General features: G+C 27.0%; 3 protein-coding genes across 4 annotated transcripts; 2 read left to right on the top strand and 1 right to left on the bottom strand.

The window, feature by feature from the left end:
• The first annotated feature begins 1794 nt into the window (after positions 1-1794).
• On the top strand, positions 1795-4314 carry LOC126845922 (elongation of very long chain fatty acids protein AAEL008004-like). The gene is made up of 7 exons (XM_050584961.1): positions 1795-1877; positions 1951-2141; positions 3089-3178; positions 3264-3320; positions 3402-3507; positions 3939-4075; positions 4150-4314. Exons 1-7 carry the CDS (start codon positions 1799-1801, stop codon positions 4312-4314), a joined length of 825 nt encoding a protein of 274 aa, XP_050440918.1. The 5' UTR covers positions 1795-1798.
• A 1666-nt stretch (positions 4315-5980) lies between these two features.
• LOC126845921 (elongation of very long chain fatty acids protein 4-like) lies at positions 5981-14571 on the top strand. 2 transcript variants are annotated; one of them, XM_050584958.1, is made up of 8 exons: positions 5981-6296; positions 10320-10437; positions 10544-10734; positions 11923-12012; positions 12841-12897; positions 12998-13103; positions 13944-14080; positions 14164-14566. In XM_050584958.1, the coding sequence occupies exons 2-8, from the start codon at positions 10347-10349 to the stop codon at positions 14326-14328; spliced, it is 837 nt and encodes a 278-aa protein (XP_050440915.1). In that variant the 5' UTR covers positions 5981-6296; positions 10320-10346; the 3' UTR covers positions 14329-14566. The 2 variants fall into 2 exon arrangements, with proteins under 2 accessions (XP_050440915.1, XP_050440917.1); XM_050584960.1 differs by lacking the exon at positions 5981-6296 and adding an exon at positions 7440-7691 and having other exon boundaries at positions 14164-14571.
• Positions 14572-14890: 319 nt separating this feature from the next.
• Positions 14891-16719, bottom strand: LOC126845918 (ankyrin repeat, SAM and basic leucine zipper domain-containing protein 1-like). Its single transcript, XM_050584954.1, has one exon. It carries the CDS (start codon positions 16524-16526, stop codon positions 15204-15206), a length of 1323 nt encoding a protein of 440 aa, XP_050440911.1. The 5' UTR covers positions 16527-16719; the 3' UTR covers positions 14891-15203.
• Positions 16720-16759: the final 40 nt, after the last annotated feature.

Genomic DNA, 16759 nt, shown 5'->3' with positions numbered 1-16759 from the left:
AACGTTAGGGGATTTCCTACTAGTTAAGCTTCATAATATATCAAAGTATGGTGATAGCTATATAATATATGAAAACGTATATAATGCATACAGTAATATTGTACCCAGTTAGCTGTTAATCGACCAAGTAAAATTTGAATATTTCTTAAGGAACCGCTCGTTGTAAAATAGAAATAGATTAATTATCCATTACGTATTTTTAGATAAATATGTTTAAACTATATTTATTTTAAAACACCCATTAAAATATAATTTGCAATACACTTAACTATTTTTAAGCCACTTTCATTTGCCTTCTAATAATTGTAAGAATTAACGCTAGCTATTTAGGAATACCCATTATCTACATATTTATTAAAGGGGGTTTGAAAAGAGTATAGACACTCAGTATACACCCGTAATTATACGTATAAAACAACTTAACTTTTAAACTGCAATTAATTGTATGGTTTATAGCCAAAACAAACTGCTATATTAGACTTTGTTCTTTAGTAATTGGGATACGTAATATTTATTGTCTGGGAAAAAATTATTAACTCAACTTTAAATCTGTCTACTAAAAGTATCATACATGGCTAAATTCAAACTTGAGAATCGGTTTATATGTATATAAACTAAGCTATATGGTAGGTATCTTTAATTTTTGTTTGTATAGCCGTTATTATAGTTTATCATATAAAAAAGTTATAAAATGTCTAATGTAACACGTCCATCAAGAAAGGTAAGCTAAGATCATAGGTATAAGTCTCACAACAGTATAGAAATATTTCTAGACAAACCAACATTATAAACACAATATTGTATTAGTATTTACTAATGCTTTAAAAAATAACAATAAGTACAATATAAACCGCATAAGTACTACAAACATCAAACAAATTCTTTGTGCAATAACTTATAAACCAACATCATTGAAATGTAATACATTGATTGGCTGATAGAGCAGTTCCCCCGAAATTTGGTTAGATTAAAATTTAAACAAATTTGATGTTTACATTTGTGTCCAAAGTCAAGAGAAACCTAATAGTGTTAACTATATTATAATACTGTATTATATAAATTATTATTGTACAGTCGTACTATTATAAAATAATGTACGCCATATGTTCGTCACTTACTTAATAGAGCTATGATAATTTGGCTAATGGATATTTCTTTTTCAACTATATAGCAGAATTCATAACAATTGTTTCATTAGTCGCAACGTATGTGAACTACGTGCATTTACACAAAACCAATGGGCTGTCGCAAAATAAATAAGAAAATAACTAACCAGTACAAATAATGAAGTAAAAATCCGGAAGTCCTAACATTCTAAACTTAGAAAAAGGTAAAACATTATTTAATTAAATATCTTTTAACAATGTACTTAAATTTTAAAATCCAAATAAAAAATGTGTATACCAACTAGTTATAGCTATTATATTATAGTTATTAAATTAAAAGGTTTTTTTTATTTATAATTTGTAAAACTAATTCGTTTTTATAAAATTTGAATTAAATACCATAAATACTTTAAGAATCTAAAAAAAATTGTGAGTTCCGACTAATAACTTCAATTGTTATTTGGACTTTGTAAGTATAGTTGTTCTGATTTTGATGGGACACTTGGTGTACGAAGAACTAGTTAATAACTATAATCGCCGATGGACTAAATTTACTTTCATTTTAATTATAAATAATAGGATTGAATAATAAAAAAGTAGTAGATTAAATTCAACTGTAACTCATTAAAGTAGTTTTTTGTTTCAGCAAAATTATTATTTTACATACATTTGATTGTTTAACCAACTTAACCATGGATAGTAATGACTACAGCGTTGTAAACGAAGCACATCAACAAATCTTACATTTATTAAAAAAAGAATTGAAGTCCGGTAAGTCACTAAACACTAATTCAAAATACATGCTCCGCTATGAATAAAATATCTTTTTTTATTTTTATTTTAGATAAAGTGATTGACTCGTGGGTTTTCATGAGTTCACCGTGGCCAATTACCTTAATTTTATTAATATACTTAGCATTCATACTAAAAATTGGTCCAGAATTTATGAAAAATCGAGAACCGTTTAGTATTAAAAATGTAATGTTACTTTACAACTTAATGCAAACAATTTTCAATGGATATTTGCTGGCTTACGTGAGTTTATTACTACATATAATTAATTAATAAGCCAAACATATTTTTCTGTACAGTAAAAAACATAAATTAACCCAAAAAGAATTCAGTTTTACATTTTGTATTAAGATTATTAATATATTTGAAAAGCCAAACCTATAGGCTTTTTTTAGAAAAGGCAGGCCATTTGTAAGTGAGCACAGTTAAGTTGGCAAAATAATTTTTAAGGAAAGGTTTCAGTAGGAATCTATATACATGGTAAAACAAAACGTTATGGATATTATGAGCTAGTAAAAAAATATTATGAAGGCAATATCGACATTAAAATCATATTAAGAATAATTTATAAACTTTTATAGTTATTGGAAATTAAAAAAAAAATGATGACTACAATTGTTTTCTTTAATGTTCTAATTGTAAGTATCGATATTTTGCAACAAAAAGAAAAAATTACTCAGCCCACAATTATAGATTTCGAAAAGTGACTGTTATCACTATGCTGTTTGACCAGACCATTGCTATTTTGGTTCAATTATTTTCTGACAAAAAATGATTGACCACTCATAAATAATTTCTTAATTAAGTTAAATATCCATTCGTCTTTGCCTCTAGGCTCAATAATAATATGAAAACCACGTTGAAAGAATATTGAAGTTTAATCGTATTTATTCCCTTAATAAAAAAATAATAAACAATAGAGTCTAGGAACAACTTAAGCACTTGTGGTTATATGTAATAAAATAATAATAAAAACCCTTAACCATAAAAATTATATACTCTTCGCGGAGAGTATATAATTTTTATGGTTAAGGGTTTTTATTATTATTTTATTAAACAGTAGAGCAGTAAAGTAAAATGAAATTGGCTTGCCAGTGCCATTTGTATCTGATAAAGACAGTAATTAACATAAAAGACACAGTGCTTATAGTTTCTAAAAAAAAATCTTAATTTGTATTTATTTGTTTTAGGTGTTTATCACACCAGGGTTACCTACATATATTTGGAACCACACATGTCAACCTGATCAATCGGGTACAAAAACCCATATTAAACAAGAGGTAATTATATATTAAAACCATAAATATTTTTTACTTCCACTTGGTATTAATGCAAATATTATTATTATAAATTAAATATTTTCAGTTTCATACAATTTCTTGGTATTTTGTTTTGTCAAAAATAGTCGATTTGTTTGACACAGTAAGTATAGGAACATAGTATAGAGATTTAACTTCTTAAATAGAATTTGCATTATGAATTAATTGATTTCTAATTTTCCAGGTGTTTTTTGTTTTAAGAAAAAAACAGTCACACGTGTCATTTTTGCACGTTTATCATCACGTTAATATGGTAATAACGTGTTATGTTCACTTGAGATTCATTAAAAGTTAGTATTGAAATTTGAGTTTATAAAAAAACTGTCACACATAAATTAATATGAAACATATATACAGTTAATTCTTAAAAAAAATTATTTTATTTTAAATTTATGTGAAGATACAGTGCACAAACAATGTATATCATAAAAAAATAAATACAGTTGAAAAATATACATATACATATTTTTTATAAAACATTTAAAAATAATTCTCCAAAAATTAAAAATCCAGAAGTTTACATGTCGACCCCGACTTAGAAAACGTTTTAAATGGATTGTTTATATTTTATATAATGTACAAAATAATACATAAAATATAACAACCAGCTAAAATTATATCTAAGATTGTATGAATAATACTTGTACAAAGTATATACTAATGGTTCACCTTAAGCCATTTGAAATCAATGTCATACCATAACGTTATATACATTTTACAGGTGAACAAGCAGCTTTTGGAGGAGTTATCAACTCTTTTATACATGTAATCATGTATTTGTACTACTTCTTAGCAGCGTTAGGACCACACATGCAGAAACATCTATGGTGGAAAAAGTATTTGACTGGTATTCAAATTGTGAGTAAGCGTTATTGTTTTAAAAATTACCATACTTTAAAAACCATATTGTACATAAACCATTTATTTTTCAGGTACAATTCATTCTTAACATCATCTATCTGTTAGGTCTGTACGCGTTTGATTGTAACTATCCAAAATTATTTTTGTTTTATATGTTAGCTGACATTATATTATTTTTGTACATGTTCTTAAAGTTTTATAACAATACATATAACATCAAAAATAAATCACAGTAGTGTTGTAATACAAAGTAATTATTTTAAACAGTTAAATTATTTTTAAAAATAAGTAAGCAGCCCAAAAAATCTTTGTATACGAAAAAGAAACCTTTTTTAAAAGTTGTTATGTTTTAAAAATGTGTATATGGTCACTACAGCTTCTTTTAGGACGATTTAAAACTCTATGTCGCCTCTGAACGAAAATCAAACTCTTGATGTCACAATTTACTATATAATATAACTATTTATTATAACTTTTTGATTATTGGTTCTGTATTATAAAATGAAACAAATATAATATATAACATTTTGATGTTTAGATTTTAGAACATGTTCAATTTGTTTAATAACTATATCTAGTAGTACTTACTTAGTCTATTATTAGGCAGTAGTATCTAATACTATATTTAAAGATTTGTATCAAACAGTTTTAATTTAGTTTTATAACAATACTGTTGTAACTCAGTTTTTATGAATTAAGATTAGTTATTGCCGATTGTGGTGTACAGATTACACTATATTATATTGTTAAAGTTCTATTACAATATATAGATGGCAACTCTAATGAAATTAGTCTTCACGACACAATTTACGGTGGAAAAAACTCTATATGTACACAAGGTAAATCTAGCTTAAAATATATCATCCTTTGTTAAAGGTAATGGAAAGAATGCATTATTTTTTGTGAAACTTCCTAACATTTTCTTTATGGGTCAAAATGTCAAACTGTCAATTTTTCATTTTTGTTTTCAATGTTGATTCGTAAGTATTTACATTTTTACTTACTAGATAGTTTTATAACACACCTAATTAATTTTTTATTACTCTAATTCTAATTTCTAATTACAGAATTTAAATATTAAATAATGAATATTATAATTGGTGCACTCATTATTTTATTTTCGAAGTGTAAAACTAAAACATTAATTCAATAACCCTTAATCTAAAATTAAAAAGAAAAAAAGGTTTAGCTGAAGCTAGATACTCAAATACAGGGTGTCCTATATGATAAATGATATAACTTTTTTTCTAGTGCAAATTTTTAAGATTTTTTTTTTATAAATAATTTATACTTATTTGCGTTATAAACACCACGGTTTGTATTGCACTTAACTGGTTTACTTTTTTAAATTATTTTTTTATTTTTTTGGTTACTTTAATTTTTTTTTTAATTTAAGTTTTATTAAGAATAATTTGATTATCATTTTGACTGGTCGATAACCAGTTTTGAACTGTAGTGTTTATGGCGCAAATGTGTATAAATTAATTTTTAAAAAAAAATCTTAAAAATATTCACTAGAACAAAAAGTTTTTCATTTGTCAAATATTTGTGAAACACTCTGTATACTCTTGAAATATGTAACAAGTTCATAAATTATATTTTGAATGTGTAAGTAGTTATTAGTTTAAGCAGCACTACTAGAAAGTACAAACTCAGTGTCAGTTACATAAAATACACAGCTACTTAATTGTAGTAGCTAAGACTAATAATATTAACGTTGGTTGTATCTACTCTCTAGGGACGAATTATAATTAAGATTTTAAAAGTACAAAATGTAAATATTATAAGACTATTAGCTATTACACTAGTTCAAGATAAATTTTAACGATTAACGAAAATCGATTTTTTTTCCCTATAATAATAATAATACATTTAAAAACCACCTTCAAAAGTTATTGCGTGTATTTGTTCAAACTAGATACGATATTAGAAAAACAAAATATAGAAATTAATTATCGAGTGTCTTGACCCGCCATAAATGCAAATGCGCGTTCGTTGTATGTATTTTATTATAATAGTGTCACCGCCAGCAAATCATTGCCGCAGTTATTAACCGAACAAACGTGGACGAACATCGTTGACAAACTACAGCACATACTATGCAGACATCAGATATCTGGTATTTTGGAATCATTTTCAAATAAAAAAAAACGTATTGAGAATAAATGAACAAAAATTTATGCACACAGTCGGATCGTCGCTACTTATTTCATAAAAGGTAAATAATGCATGTCCTTTGCATTTAAAATCGTTTCTGGTTAAATTTATTACCCAACGTCCCAGATTAATTTTATTTAAGTTTCAATAAACCTACAAATAAAGAAACTATAACCTGGAAATAATAACTATTAAATATGTAAGGTCTCCAAAATAAACATGACATTTCTATTGAGAAATTTGACATAAAAAACAAACGGATGACTACTCAAATAGCTTTTTACTATTATTTATTTGAAAAAAATCACATTTCCGTCTGTTTATTACCATAATGGTAGCATCTAGGATCTATATTGATTTTTTGTAAATCTGGAGTTTTGAGTCCCATGTTAATTTTCTACCATTACTAGCTATTAGTAGGTAGTATTGTTATTTCAATATAGTACAATATGTTGTCAATACTTTAAACTTTTACACCACATTTATGTTATTGTGGTTCAAGTTGATAAATGTAAGTGCCATCTTTCAAAATTGACAGCCCATCCAAAATATATACATAAAGGGTTTAAATAAATTTGACATTTTATAATTGCGCTTTAAAATACTAGAAATTTTGAAGAAAAAAAAACAATGTTTTTAATGTAAATCTTTTAGTAACATTAAATACAATTTTTAACACCCGACCGTCTGTCTCCGGCCAATCGTGCGTTTCGAACCACTTACACTATTAAACCGCTTATTTATATTATATAATTTTACTTTACATAATTTTCTGCGTGAGTTACACTATTACAAATGTTTAGTCTTTGGAAATTGGACTAACTGTTTTTTATACTATATACTTCATACTTCTTATTTTATTTATAAAGAGAGAGGAACGGGTTTAAAGCAGATTTTATAGAAAAAATACTGTTTGCGAGTCGAAGAGAGAGAAATTGTAACTTGTAATAACACATAAATATTAGATTAAACATGATTATCGACTATTTAGTTTTTTTATACCGATTGCGTTAAAATCTAGTTTAACTACTAATTAACTGTTTATTTCTTAAATAAATTTCGGATCTTGTGCACTAAAGTATTTAGGATTGTCCCACCCATGTACTAACATATGTATCTTTCTCTCCTCTCAAAAATAGATGTATACTACTCGTTGAAATTGTATAATGGATATTGATGCAATACAACTTTAACCATACTATTACTATTCAGTAACAAAACCAACTGTTTCTTACCTTACACGTAGGCGGGTCACCAAGTCTATGTTAATGTAAATTAAGCACTCGGGTATTGGTTCGGTAAATACTGAATCTTTTTCATTTCTTGGTGTTAAATATGCCGAATCGAAAGAGAATATTTGATATTTTGGACGACTGTTTGTAATCTGCATATTTTGGGATGTGGCGAAAGTCTTGGAAGTTTGGCACACGTTGAATGCCGTAGACACGTGGATCTCGTGAGTAAATAAAAGTAATCAGCTAGTAATATTACACGTGTAATTATTCTCTTCTGTCAAGCTGGATTTGTTTGTTATTTAACAATACGAATCGTTGAAGCTAATTGTAGTCTAGTAGACTAATAATTATAGTTTAACTATTATTTTTAGATAGACATAATATATATTCTTGAATAAGTTTAAATAAAATGTATTCTGTTAAACTAGCTAGAAATGAATACGCAATTAACAAATTCAATGTTAGATAACAACGTCACGTAAACATAATGACCAAAAAACAAATTTTTAAATAAAAAATATAATATTTAAGAGCGAAAACCACCATACAAGTCTGTCTAGCTTTTTTCATGTCAACCCGGACAGAAAAATTGTCATTTGTCAATACTACTTTAAATATTCTACACCAAAATCTTAGCTTTTTATTAAATATCAAAAAAGGACAATAATAACTTTGGCTTTAATTTTACGGTTTGCGATTTGATTGGTTAAGTGATAAGCTTACCTTAAATAAACGTATCAATAAACTTTACATAAATATTAGTTACGTATCAAATAAGTAACATTCGATTGTGATACTCAACACAAAAAAACTATTATTAGTTATTTTTAATATCGATATCGTTATTATTTATACATTATTTTACTATTATTATATACAAACTGTGAACAAATAACATCTTACAACTGATATTCTAACAGCTTTAATTTTTAATACCTTTAGCTTATGCTTTTTGTTGGGAGATTGTACCGAATTAACATTAAACCATTTATTTATTTATTCGTTGAGTATACAATTCGTTTTTAAAACGGATTTATTAAATCAATAGTATTACCTAAAACGTACTTGTACATGGACCGTTTTTAGAAGCTTCGGCTTCGTCGTCATCAACCTATTTTTAGTCCAATATAACTATTCTAGAAAAAACGTAAGCAACACTTGTGGTTATATATTATAAAATAATTAAATATTTAAATAAACTTTTAGCCACAAAAATATTCCTTTATAGCATGTTGTATGCGCTGATGGTAACATTACTGCTGAAATACGTATACACTATAGATGATTATTTTTATGGGTAAGGGTTTATTTAAATATTTAATTGTTTTATAATATATCTATTTTCTACTGAAGACATAAATATGTGTTTATTATTACTGGGCTGAATATAATGTGAAACGCGTATTACTCTTTAATAATTTAGTAAATGAGTAAATTATATGTATATAAGCCTATTGTATACCGAAAATTGTAAACAGGGTAGGTATCTCACAGTACTGGTTCAGCACATGAAGACAAGCAATGACAACGAAAGTTTATTGGAAATTCAGAAATCAAATTTCCCCCATTTCCTGCTTACACGGCTCTAGTAGTACGTTAAACGTCAAACACTATTTTAAATATTATGTACATATTTAACCTTAATTACCTTACAAGTTACTACTAACACGAACATTTCAAATAAAAGTCACACAATGTGTCAGTAAATGTTTATATTGAGTAATAAAATATATTAGTATCTAACTATCTAAATAGGTATATAATATACACAATTTAGGTAATTATAATTATATATGTAGGTAAAATATTTCGTCTAAATAGTAATGGTGTAACTGTAGATAATTATTATTTGTTTATTATTGGTAGTTTCTGTCTTAATTGACCAACAACTAAGAGGCATGTCTGGACTTGTAAGTTGTAAATATAAATTTGTGTTATTACACACCTGAGGAATTACCTAATAATGTTATGGAACCTGATGTTTAACCAACACATAAGACACTTAACAGATAGTATAAATTGATTTATTATATTTTAGAATACCTAAAAGCATTGCATGATATTAAGTAAGACAAATATGTGACGAGAAAGATATTTTCGGATCATTAAAAATAATATAACAAGAAAGTTAAACGTTGGGCCTTCAAGGCGCATTAAGCTACGTGATAAATGATAATATTGACAATTTAATAATTATTATGCTCGGTGTTATAACTGTTTTTATAAAAAAAATACATAAATGTACCAGTAATTAAATCCACCCGGATAGACAGCGTATTATTTACAAATATATACATAATATTATCTACCCATCTAATAATTACTCGCATTATAACAGGATATTGAAAATACGGTACGTCGCTACAAACAGCATACCTTTTTTTTTGAAAGAATAGAGGTTTAATTAAAAATTTCTAGTATAGGTACCCAAAACCAAAAAAAAAAAATTAAAAAATGCACATGTCGTTGAGAAGATAGTGTTGAACCCTCTCCAAAACAAATAATTCGGCCATGAAATAATATAATAAATAATAATATCGTTACAATTTTTAAATAACTCACAAAAAAAAAATCTGTCTCGAAGAAAAGATAATATTTTTCGTAGGTATCTAAATTTTTATGTTCCATCTTTTTGGGTCGCTTACAGAAGATTTATTAGGTTCAACTATACTTACTCCGAAGTGTTCTAAAGTTATCGAAATCTCAGTTAAAAACACAAAAAATATATAAAATTATTTATTTATACATAAAAAACATGAAACTATAAAAAATATAACATATTTTTTGCTATAATACTTATATGTACAAAATTGGAGACAATAATGGAATTCGAACTTATAATTTTACAGTAAATCCTAAGACGTACCTACTCAAATATGTCGAATATTACCCAAGGAAGTTTGAATGGCTTTATAAGCGAAACACAAAATCAATTTTTCAATTTACTAAACCGAGAAATGAAATTTGGTAAATATATTCCTATTTTTTTTATACAGAAAATAATGATAAAATGTATGCAATGGGACAAGGTTTCTATTTATTTTAATTGTAATATTATTTGTATTTTTAATAGATAAAGAAGTTGATTCGTGGCTATTTATGAGCACGCCGTGGCCAGTATTTTCAATTCTTGCAGTATATTTATTCTTTGTCTTAATATACGGGCCGAAAATGATGAAAAAACGAGAACCCTTTAACATCAAAACGATTATGATGGCTTACAACTTTATTCAAACAGTATACAACTGTTACATTGTGTCGGCGGTAAGTCTTTACGTTTAAATATAAGGATCCAGGATCGTGTTATTGGAAGTCGGTGATATAATGTCAGCCAAAACTCTTACAAAGTTGTAAGGCTACGTAAAAAAGAAGAAGAAGAACTTAAACTGTATTCCTGTAGGTGCTTTGAACTTTAAAAAACCATATTAAGGGGATTGAAAGCGGCCGTGTTTTAAGAAGTTTTATATAGGTAATAATTAAGAAAAAAATGGGTTTTAATACATTTTGACAATGTCAATTTATTAAAATATTAATTTATTAAAACTTTAAAGTATTATTTTAAACTTAAACCATTTTTTCAATGAGTAAACGGCGTTTTGGTGGTATTTTGGACCTAAAAGCCTGACAAATTTACGCCTACTTAAGATGGTCCGATTCCAATTCAGTTAAGTGATTCGAATTCTTTGACTAGGGTAACGGCACCAGTGATCGGCACTATAATCCAATCTTTGGCAATGCAGTGTTTTTTATATTAGATAAACATTTTTTTCAAATGAATTTTGTATACAAAATTAATCTCAACGGTATAAAGTATCTTTTATCTGATATAAAATATGATTCTATATTCTATCTGATATAAAAAAATAATATATTGCCAAAAATTGGGGTAGTGACAATTACTGGTATCGTTATCCTACTTTATCTAGGTATGTTGAAAATCGATTTTCATTTTAAAAATTCAGTTTCTTGTACCTAACTAATTTATTAAATTTGAAAAATTGTCAATATAAAAAAACAATTTTTTTATATATAAAAAAAAATCAAAAACTAAAAAAACCTTTTTCTACACAACATGTTTAAGTAACAGAAGAACATGTAAATCTTTACAGAATTGTAATCAGACCATCCTAAATTAAATAATAACCAATAACCAACCTAATTAAATATAGATATTTATAATTCCATTTCTGGTGGTTTTACATGGCAATTTGCTTTAAAAATAGTTTTCATTTTTAATTAATAATACGAGAATCATTTCATAGCCTAGAGGCTATGTTTTATTACTCAATAGTTAATGCATATTATGATACACATAGGTAATCAAAAAAAAAATATATATATATATTTTTAGTGGTTTTTAAAAAACCGACCTATTCGTATAGAATTAGAATAAAACTCGAGGACGACAGTTATAATATGATCTTATTGATTTTATTTTATCGTTCTATGTAGATGTTCATTACGCCAGGAGTATCTGATTATTTGAAGAACTATGTTTGCCATCCAGACGAAACGGAAAACAGTAGTTTATTGATTAGACAAGTATGCACATTATACCTCCTTAAAAATAAAATTCACGCTTTCGGTAAAATAAAGAGCCCGTACTCAGATATTAATAGAGAAGCAAATATATGGGCAACCTTTGACAAAAATATATAATGTAGGTACCCTATAACAATCACGAGGATTTGACCAAATGCTAGATCTTTGCTGCTTGTGCGTTCTATGATTTTTTTATTTTTAATAACTTAAAAACATGAAAATATGAATATTGAAATAATAACTTTTATTTTAAAAATAAAAAAAAATTAAAATTTAGAAAATGTTAACTGGTTGACTTTAAATGTAGGTATAGAATTGGCCAAATCCTCGGGAGCCATACTGCGCTCACATACAAATCGCATAGACTAAATGTTTAATTTAATTCACGAGATTGGCATATTATAGTTAAAAAAAAAACAACAAATTTGTAATGGTTAAATATTGTATGCACTATGAAAATTAAATTGAAGCACTTTCGCCTTATTTGGGTCCAACCCCCGGTCTAGTGCTAAATTGTTTGCTCGTTTTCCTCATTTCTAATGTTTCACAAGAGGGATTCGAATCAAATGCTGTATACCTACATACAAATTACACTATTACACTTACTACAAATCTTTTTCGTTAAACGATTAGTAAAAACGAAATCGCAAAATGTTTATACTCGTAGCTACAAAGTGTACCAAAATAAGATATATAGCATGCCAAACCGTATCCCATTTGAATTTTGCATTGAATGAGTTCAATGAGTTACGATTTGACGTGGAATGCCCCATATGTTTTTGTGAATTATAATTTATTATGACACCTAATTGCTTATTTTATTTTTAGTTTTATTCATACTCTTGGCACTTCTTTCTTTCCAAAGTATTTGATCTTCTCGACACTGTAAGTACCTATCCGATATACGTTCATGTACCTATATTGGAAAAAAAAAGTTTTAAAAATAACTGTTTATTCTTTCAATATATATTGGTTTTACTTGCAGGTATTCTTTGTACTAAGAAAAAAGCAATCGCACGTGTCATTTTTGCATGTTTACCATCATGTTAATATGGTTATTACTACATGGACTTATTTGAGATTCTTTAAAGGTAAAAATTAAAACTATTCTAGCGGTATCTATTACAATTATTTATAATGTACGAATATTACTATAATTAATTATAGCTTTTTCAACGACATTTAATTTGTATATGTTTGTATTTATAAATGTTCTTTAGTTTTTCACTACTAGGTATAAACATTTGTACTAAACTATTAAGGGAATTGCATGCGGTCGGTTTTTTCAGTTAAAACACATCATTTTTATTCCATTGCACAGACCGAACCAGTGATCCGATAAGCAATCTAAAAACAGATATGAATTTGCCACGCAGTTTACTTATAATCGGTCAGGGTACTTTTTTCAATTTTTAATTTTAACCCTTTTCAAGTTTGATTTTAAAATTTGAAATTTTATATAATGTTCAAACGTGTTTTATACATAGTAGGAATAAGATATCAAAAAAGTACCCTGACCGATCATAAGTAAACTTCATGGCAAATTCAAATCTATTTTCAGATTACTTATCGCGGATCACTGGTTCCGCCTGTGCGATGGAACAAAAAATGTATGTTATATTAACTAAAATGGTTTTTACTCATAGACAAAAAAATTTTAATTAAAAATAATACCACGAAGCTTATACAAATTAACCGGTAAATCAATTGACATAATCAAAATTTATTAAAACCGCTTTTTTAATATTTTAAATAATAATAATTTTATAGGCAATATTTTCCTATATATTGCCTATACAAAACTCCTTAAAAACCAGCCGCATGCAATCCCCTTAACTAGTCAGTTAGCGAAAGGGGAAACATTTCATAAATTACAATATAAAACACAGACGGGCGGTTAATTATGAAGTTGTGGGTTTTTTTTTTTGTAGGTCAGCAAGCAATTCTTTGTGGAGCTCTAAACTCAACGGTACATATGATCATGTACAGTTACTACTTTTTATCAGCTCTAGGACCTCATATGCAAAAGTATTTGTGGTGGAAAAAATATTTAACCCGTTTACAAATAGTGAGCTCATATTATTTGATTACAGCCGATTGGGGGGGGGGGATAAGGAAAATCAATAATAACTATATTGTTTTATTTTACAGTTTCAATTCATAATTGGACTAACATTCGCCGTAAGCCTATTTTTTTACGACTGTAGTTTCCCACGTGTGTTTGCGGTTTATATGATAGCCGACGTGACTCTATTTTTATACTTATTTGTATTATTCTACAAAAAAACCTACAGTGAAAAAACGAAGTCGGGATAAACAAGATAAAACATCCAACCAACAAAGTTTTACAATATACATACTGATATACATTGTAATAATTGCATGCATATTAAACACTATTTAGTATTTATTGAATATAATGCAGTGTCTAGAATTTAAGAGTAGTTAACGTAAAAACATTGTATACAAAAAAATCCATGTTAGTATGGAAAATTGAAACTTATTATACTGGTTAAATAATTTTTGTACAATATTTATAAATATATTATGTTTAATTACTAGCTATATGTTTAAATCAAAATAAAGATAATAATTAGGTATATCTGAAAATGTTTTCAAAGCCATTGTCCGATTACTTTAGAAATATTATAATAATATAAAAAAGAATATTTATTACATGGCATAGTATAATATTATATAAATAAATAGTTATTTAAAATAATATATCTATTTTTACCCTATTATATATTATACGAATATCGATTTGAACATATTATTTTTTATTTATTTTAACTTTAACGCTTCTCTCCCCCTATCATGATTAATAGTATACATTATTAAATCAATTAATAATGTCTAGGAAGTAAATCTTTATGAATTTATTTTTATTTTATAAATAATTTCCACAAAATTATATTTTGGTCGTTTTAAGAGGTAAAAAAGTAAGATTTACTAGCCGTAATCAATCTAACTTATACTTATACTTAAGTGTTAAGAGAGAAAACAACTTCTTATATACAGTGGCAAGTCGTTGAGGACTAGGACAGGCAGCAGCTGTTTAGTTGAGAAATGTGACGAATGAAAAATAATATGTATTGTATAAAAATGATATATAATGCATTATTAATTGTAAAACAGTCTTAAATTTTTATCTACTAAGAGTAAACAAAATATATTATTAATGTATCAAATTACTTATAAATTTGATATAATGTAATAACTGTAACAGCAGTAGTCGCTAATAAAAAATATTTGACCATGGAAGACTGACTTTGAACTTTTATTTTACTGGGACCAATGTAATCCACTTTCTTCATTCTGATTTGTTTTTCTAGGATTTTGAATATTTTGCGTTCAGTTGAGCTTATTTTTGTTAAATACTTCAAAGCATCCTCGCCTTTGCGAGTATTTAAACTATAACTGTGCGCTCCCAAATATTTAAGCGATGCATCTAAAATATGCAGTTGCCTTGTAATATTTGCTAAATTCTGAACAATATTTTCACCATTTGTTTCATTCTTAATGAATCCTAAAGAACGTTTTGACCAGTAGAAAGTATGAAAAATTTTTATAGCAGTTTCCAAGAGCTTTCGATGTGGTGATAATATTATACCCATCTCAATGAAATCACTTTCATTACTAGTAAGTAGATCTTTAAAAGTAATACATTTTGAATTAATTTTGTCTGTATAGACAGCCATTGATAAATTTTCCAAGAATGTCTTTACATCATCATTAAATCCATTTTTAAATTCATTCATTACTTGATCCCAATAAGTACATTCATCAGGATTACACATTTCTTCTAGGTCCATACTGTAATTTAAAGTCAATATATTTAAAATATCAATCATGCCTTTATTTTCTGCAATATTAAAAATAGTCTGATGTTTTTTATCTTCAGCGTCCTTATTAGCACCATGTGTCAATAACAACTTAACAATATCAGCAGAATTGCTACGCACAGCAAAAAATAAAGCGGTTTCCCCATTATGGTTTGTCGTTTCAAGATCAGAACCTTTTTGAATTAAGATCTCAACAAGTTTTATCCACCTATTAGAACAAGCAAACATTAAGGCTGTCATTCCAGATCTGTCTTGTGCGTTCACGTTAATATTATAACCAAATAATAGTTTTAAACATCTTACTAATTGTTCTTCAACACCAATAACATTACAATTGCATAAAGACATAATCACATTATGACAATTATAAGCAATTAAAGGATCAGCTCCATTTTCTAATAGATAACGTACAGCATCAAGAGATCCGTTGAAACAAGCATGCATTAGAGCAGTCCAGGACCCGTCTAAAAAGTCATTAATGCCGACACGTTTGGACTTTAATGCACGGTCAATTTCTGGTATACTATTTGTTCGACATGCATATTGCAATGTAGTATGGAAGTTTTCTTCTGGGAGTTGGACTGGAATTACATTGCGTGGTTTGTAATCATCATAATCATCTTCATCGCTATAATCTTCACCACCAGGAATTATATTACGTCGATACATTTTAATAAGACTGTTGTATTTACATTAATAAAAGAAATACAACTAAGTGTAACATAAAACGACTAAAATTCAAATAACTGTAAAATGATTACAATTTACAGAATACAGATAAAATATGATGACCATCGGCAAAAAAAGCATAATAGGTATTAGGTATGTCTACGCCATACGAAATAATAAATATTAAAGTACAAAATGTGTATATATGATTTCTTATCATAAACTTTAAATTA

The sequence above is a fragment of the Adelges cooleyi genome, unplaced genomic scaffold (genome assembly GCF_023614345.1).
Source record: "Adelges cooleyi isolate 19-005CV unplaced genomic scaffold, UGA_ACOO_1.1 ACOO_flye_CR_arks_rails_tigmint_CR_PRNA_8, whole genome shotgun sequence".
Lineage (NCBI taxonomy): Eukaryota > Metazoa > Arthropoda > Insecta > Hemiptera > Adelgidae > Adelges > Adelges cooleyi.
This window is presented reverse-complemented; position numbering and strand designations above follow the sequence as displayed.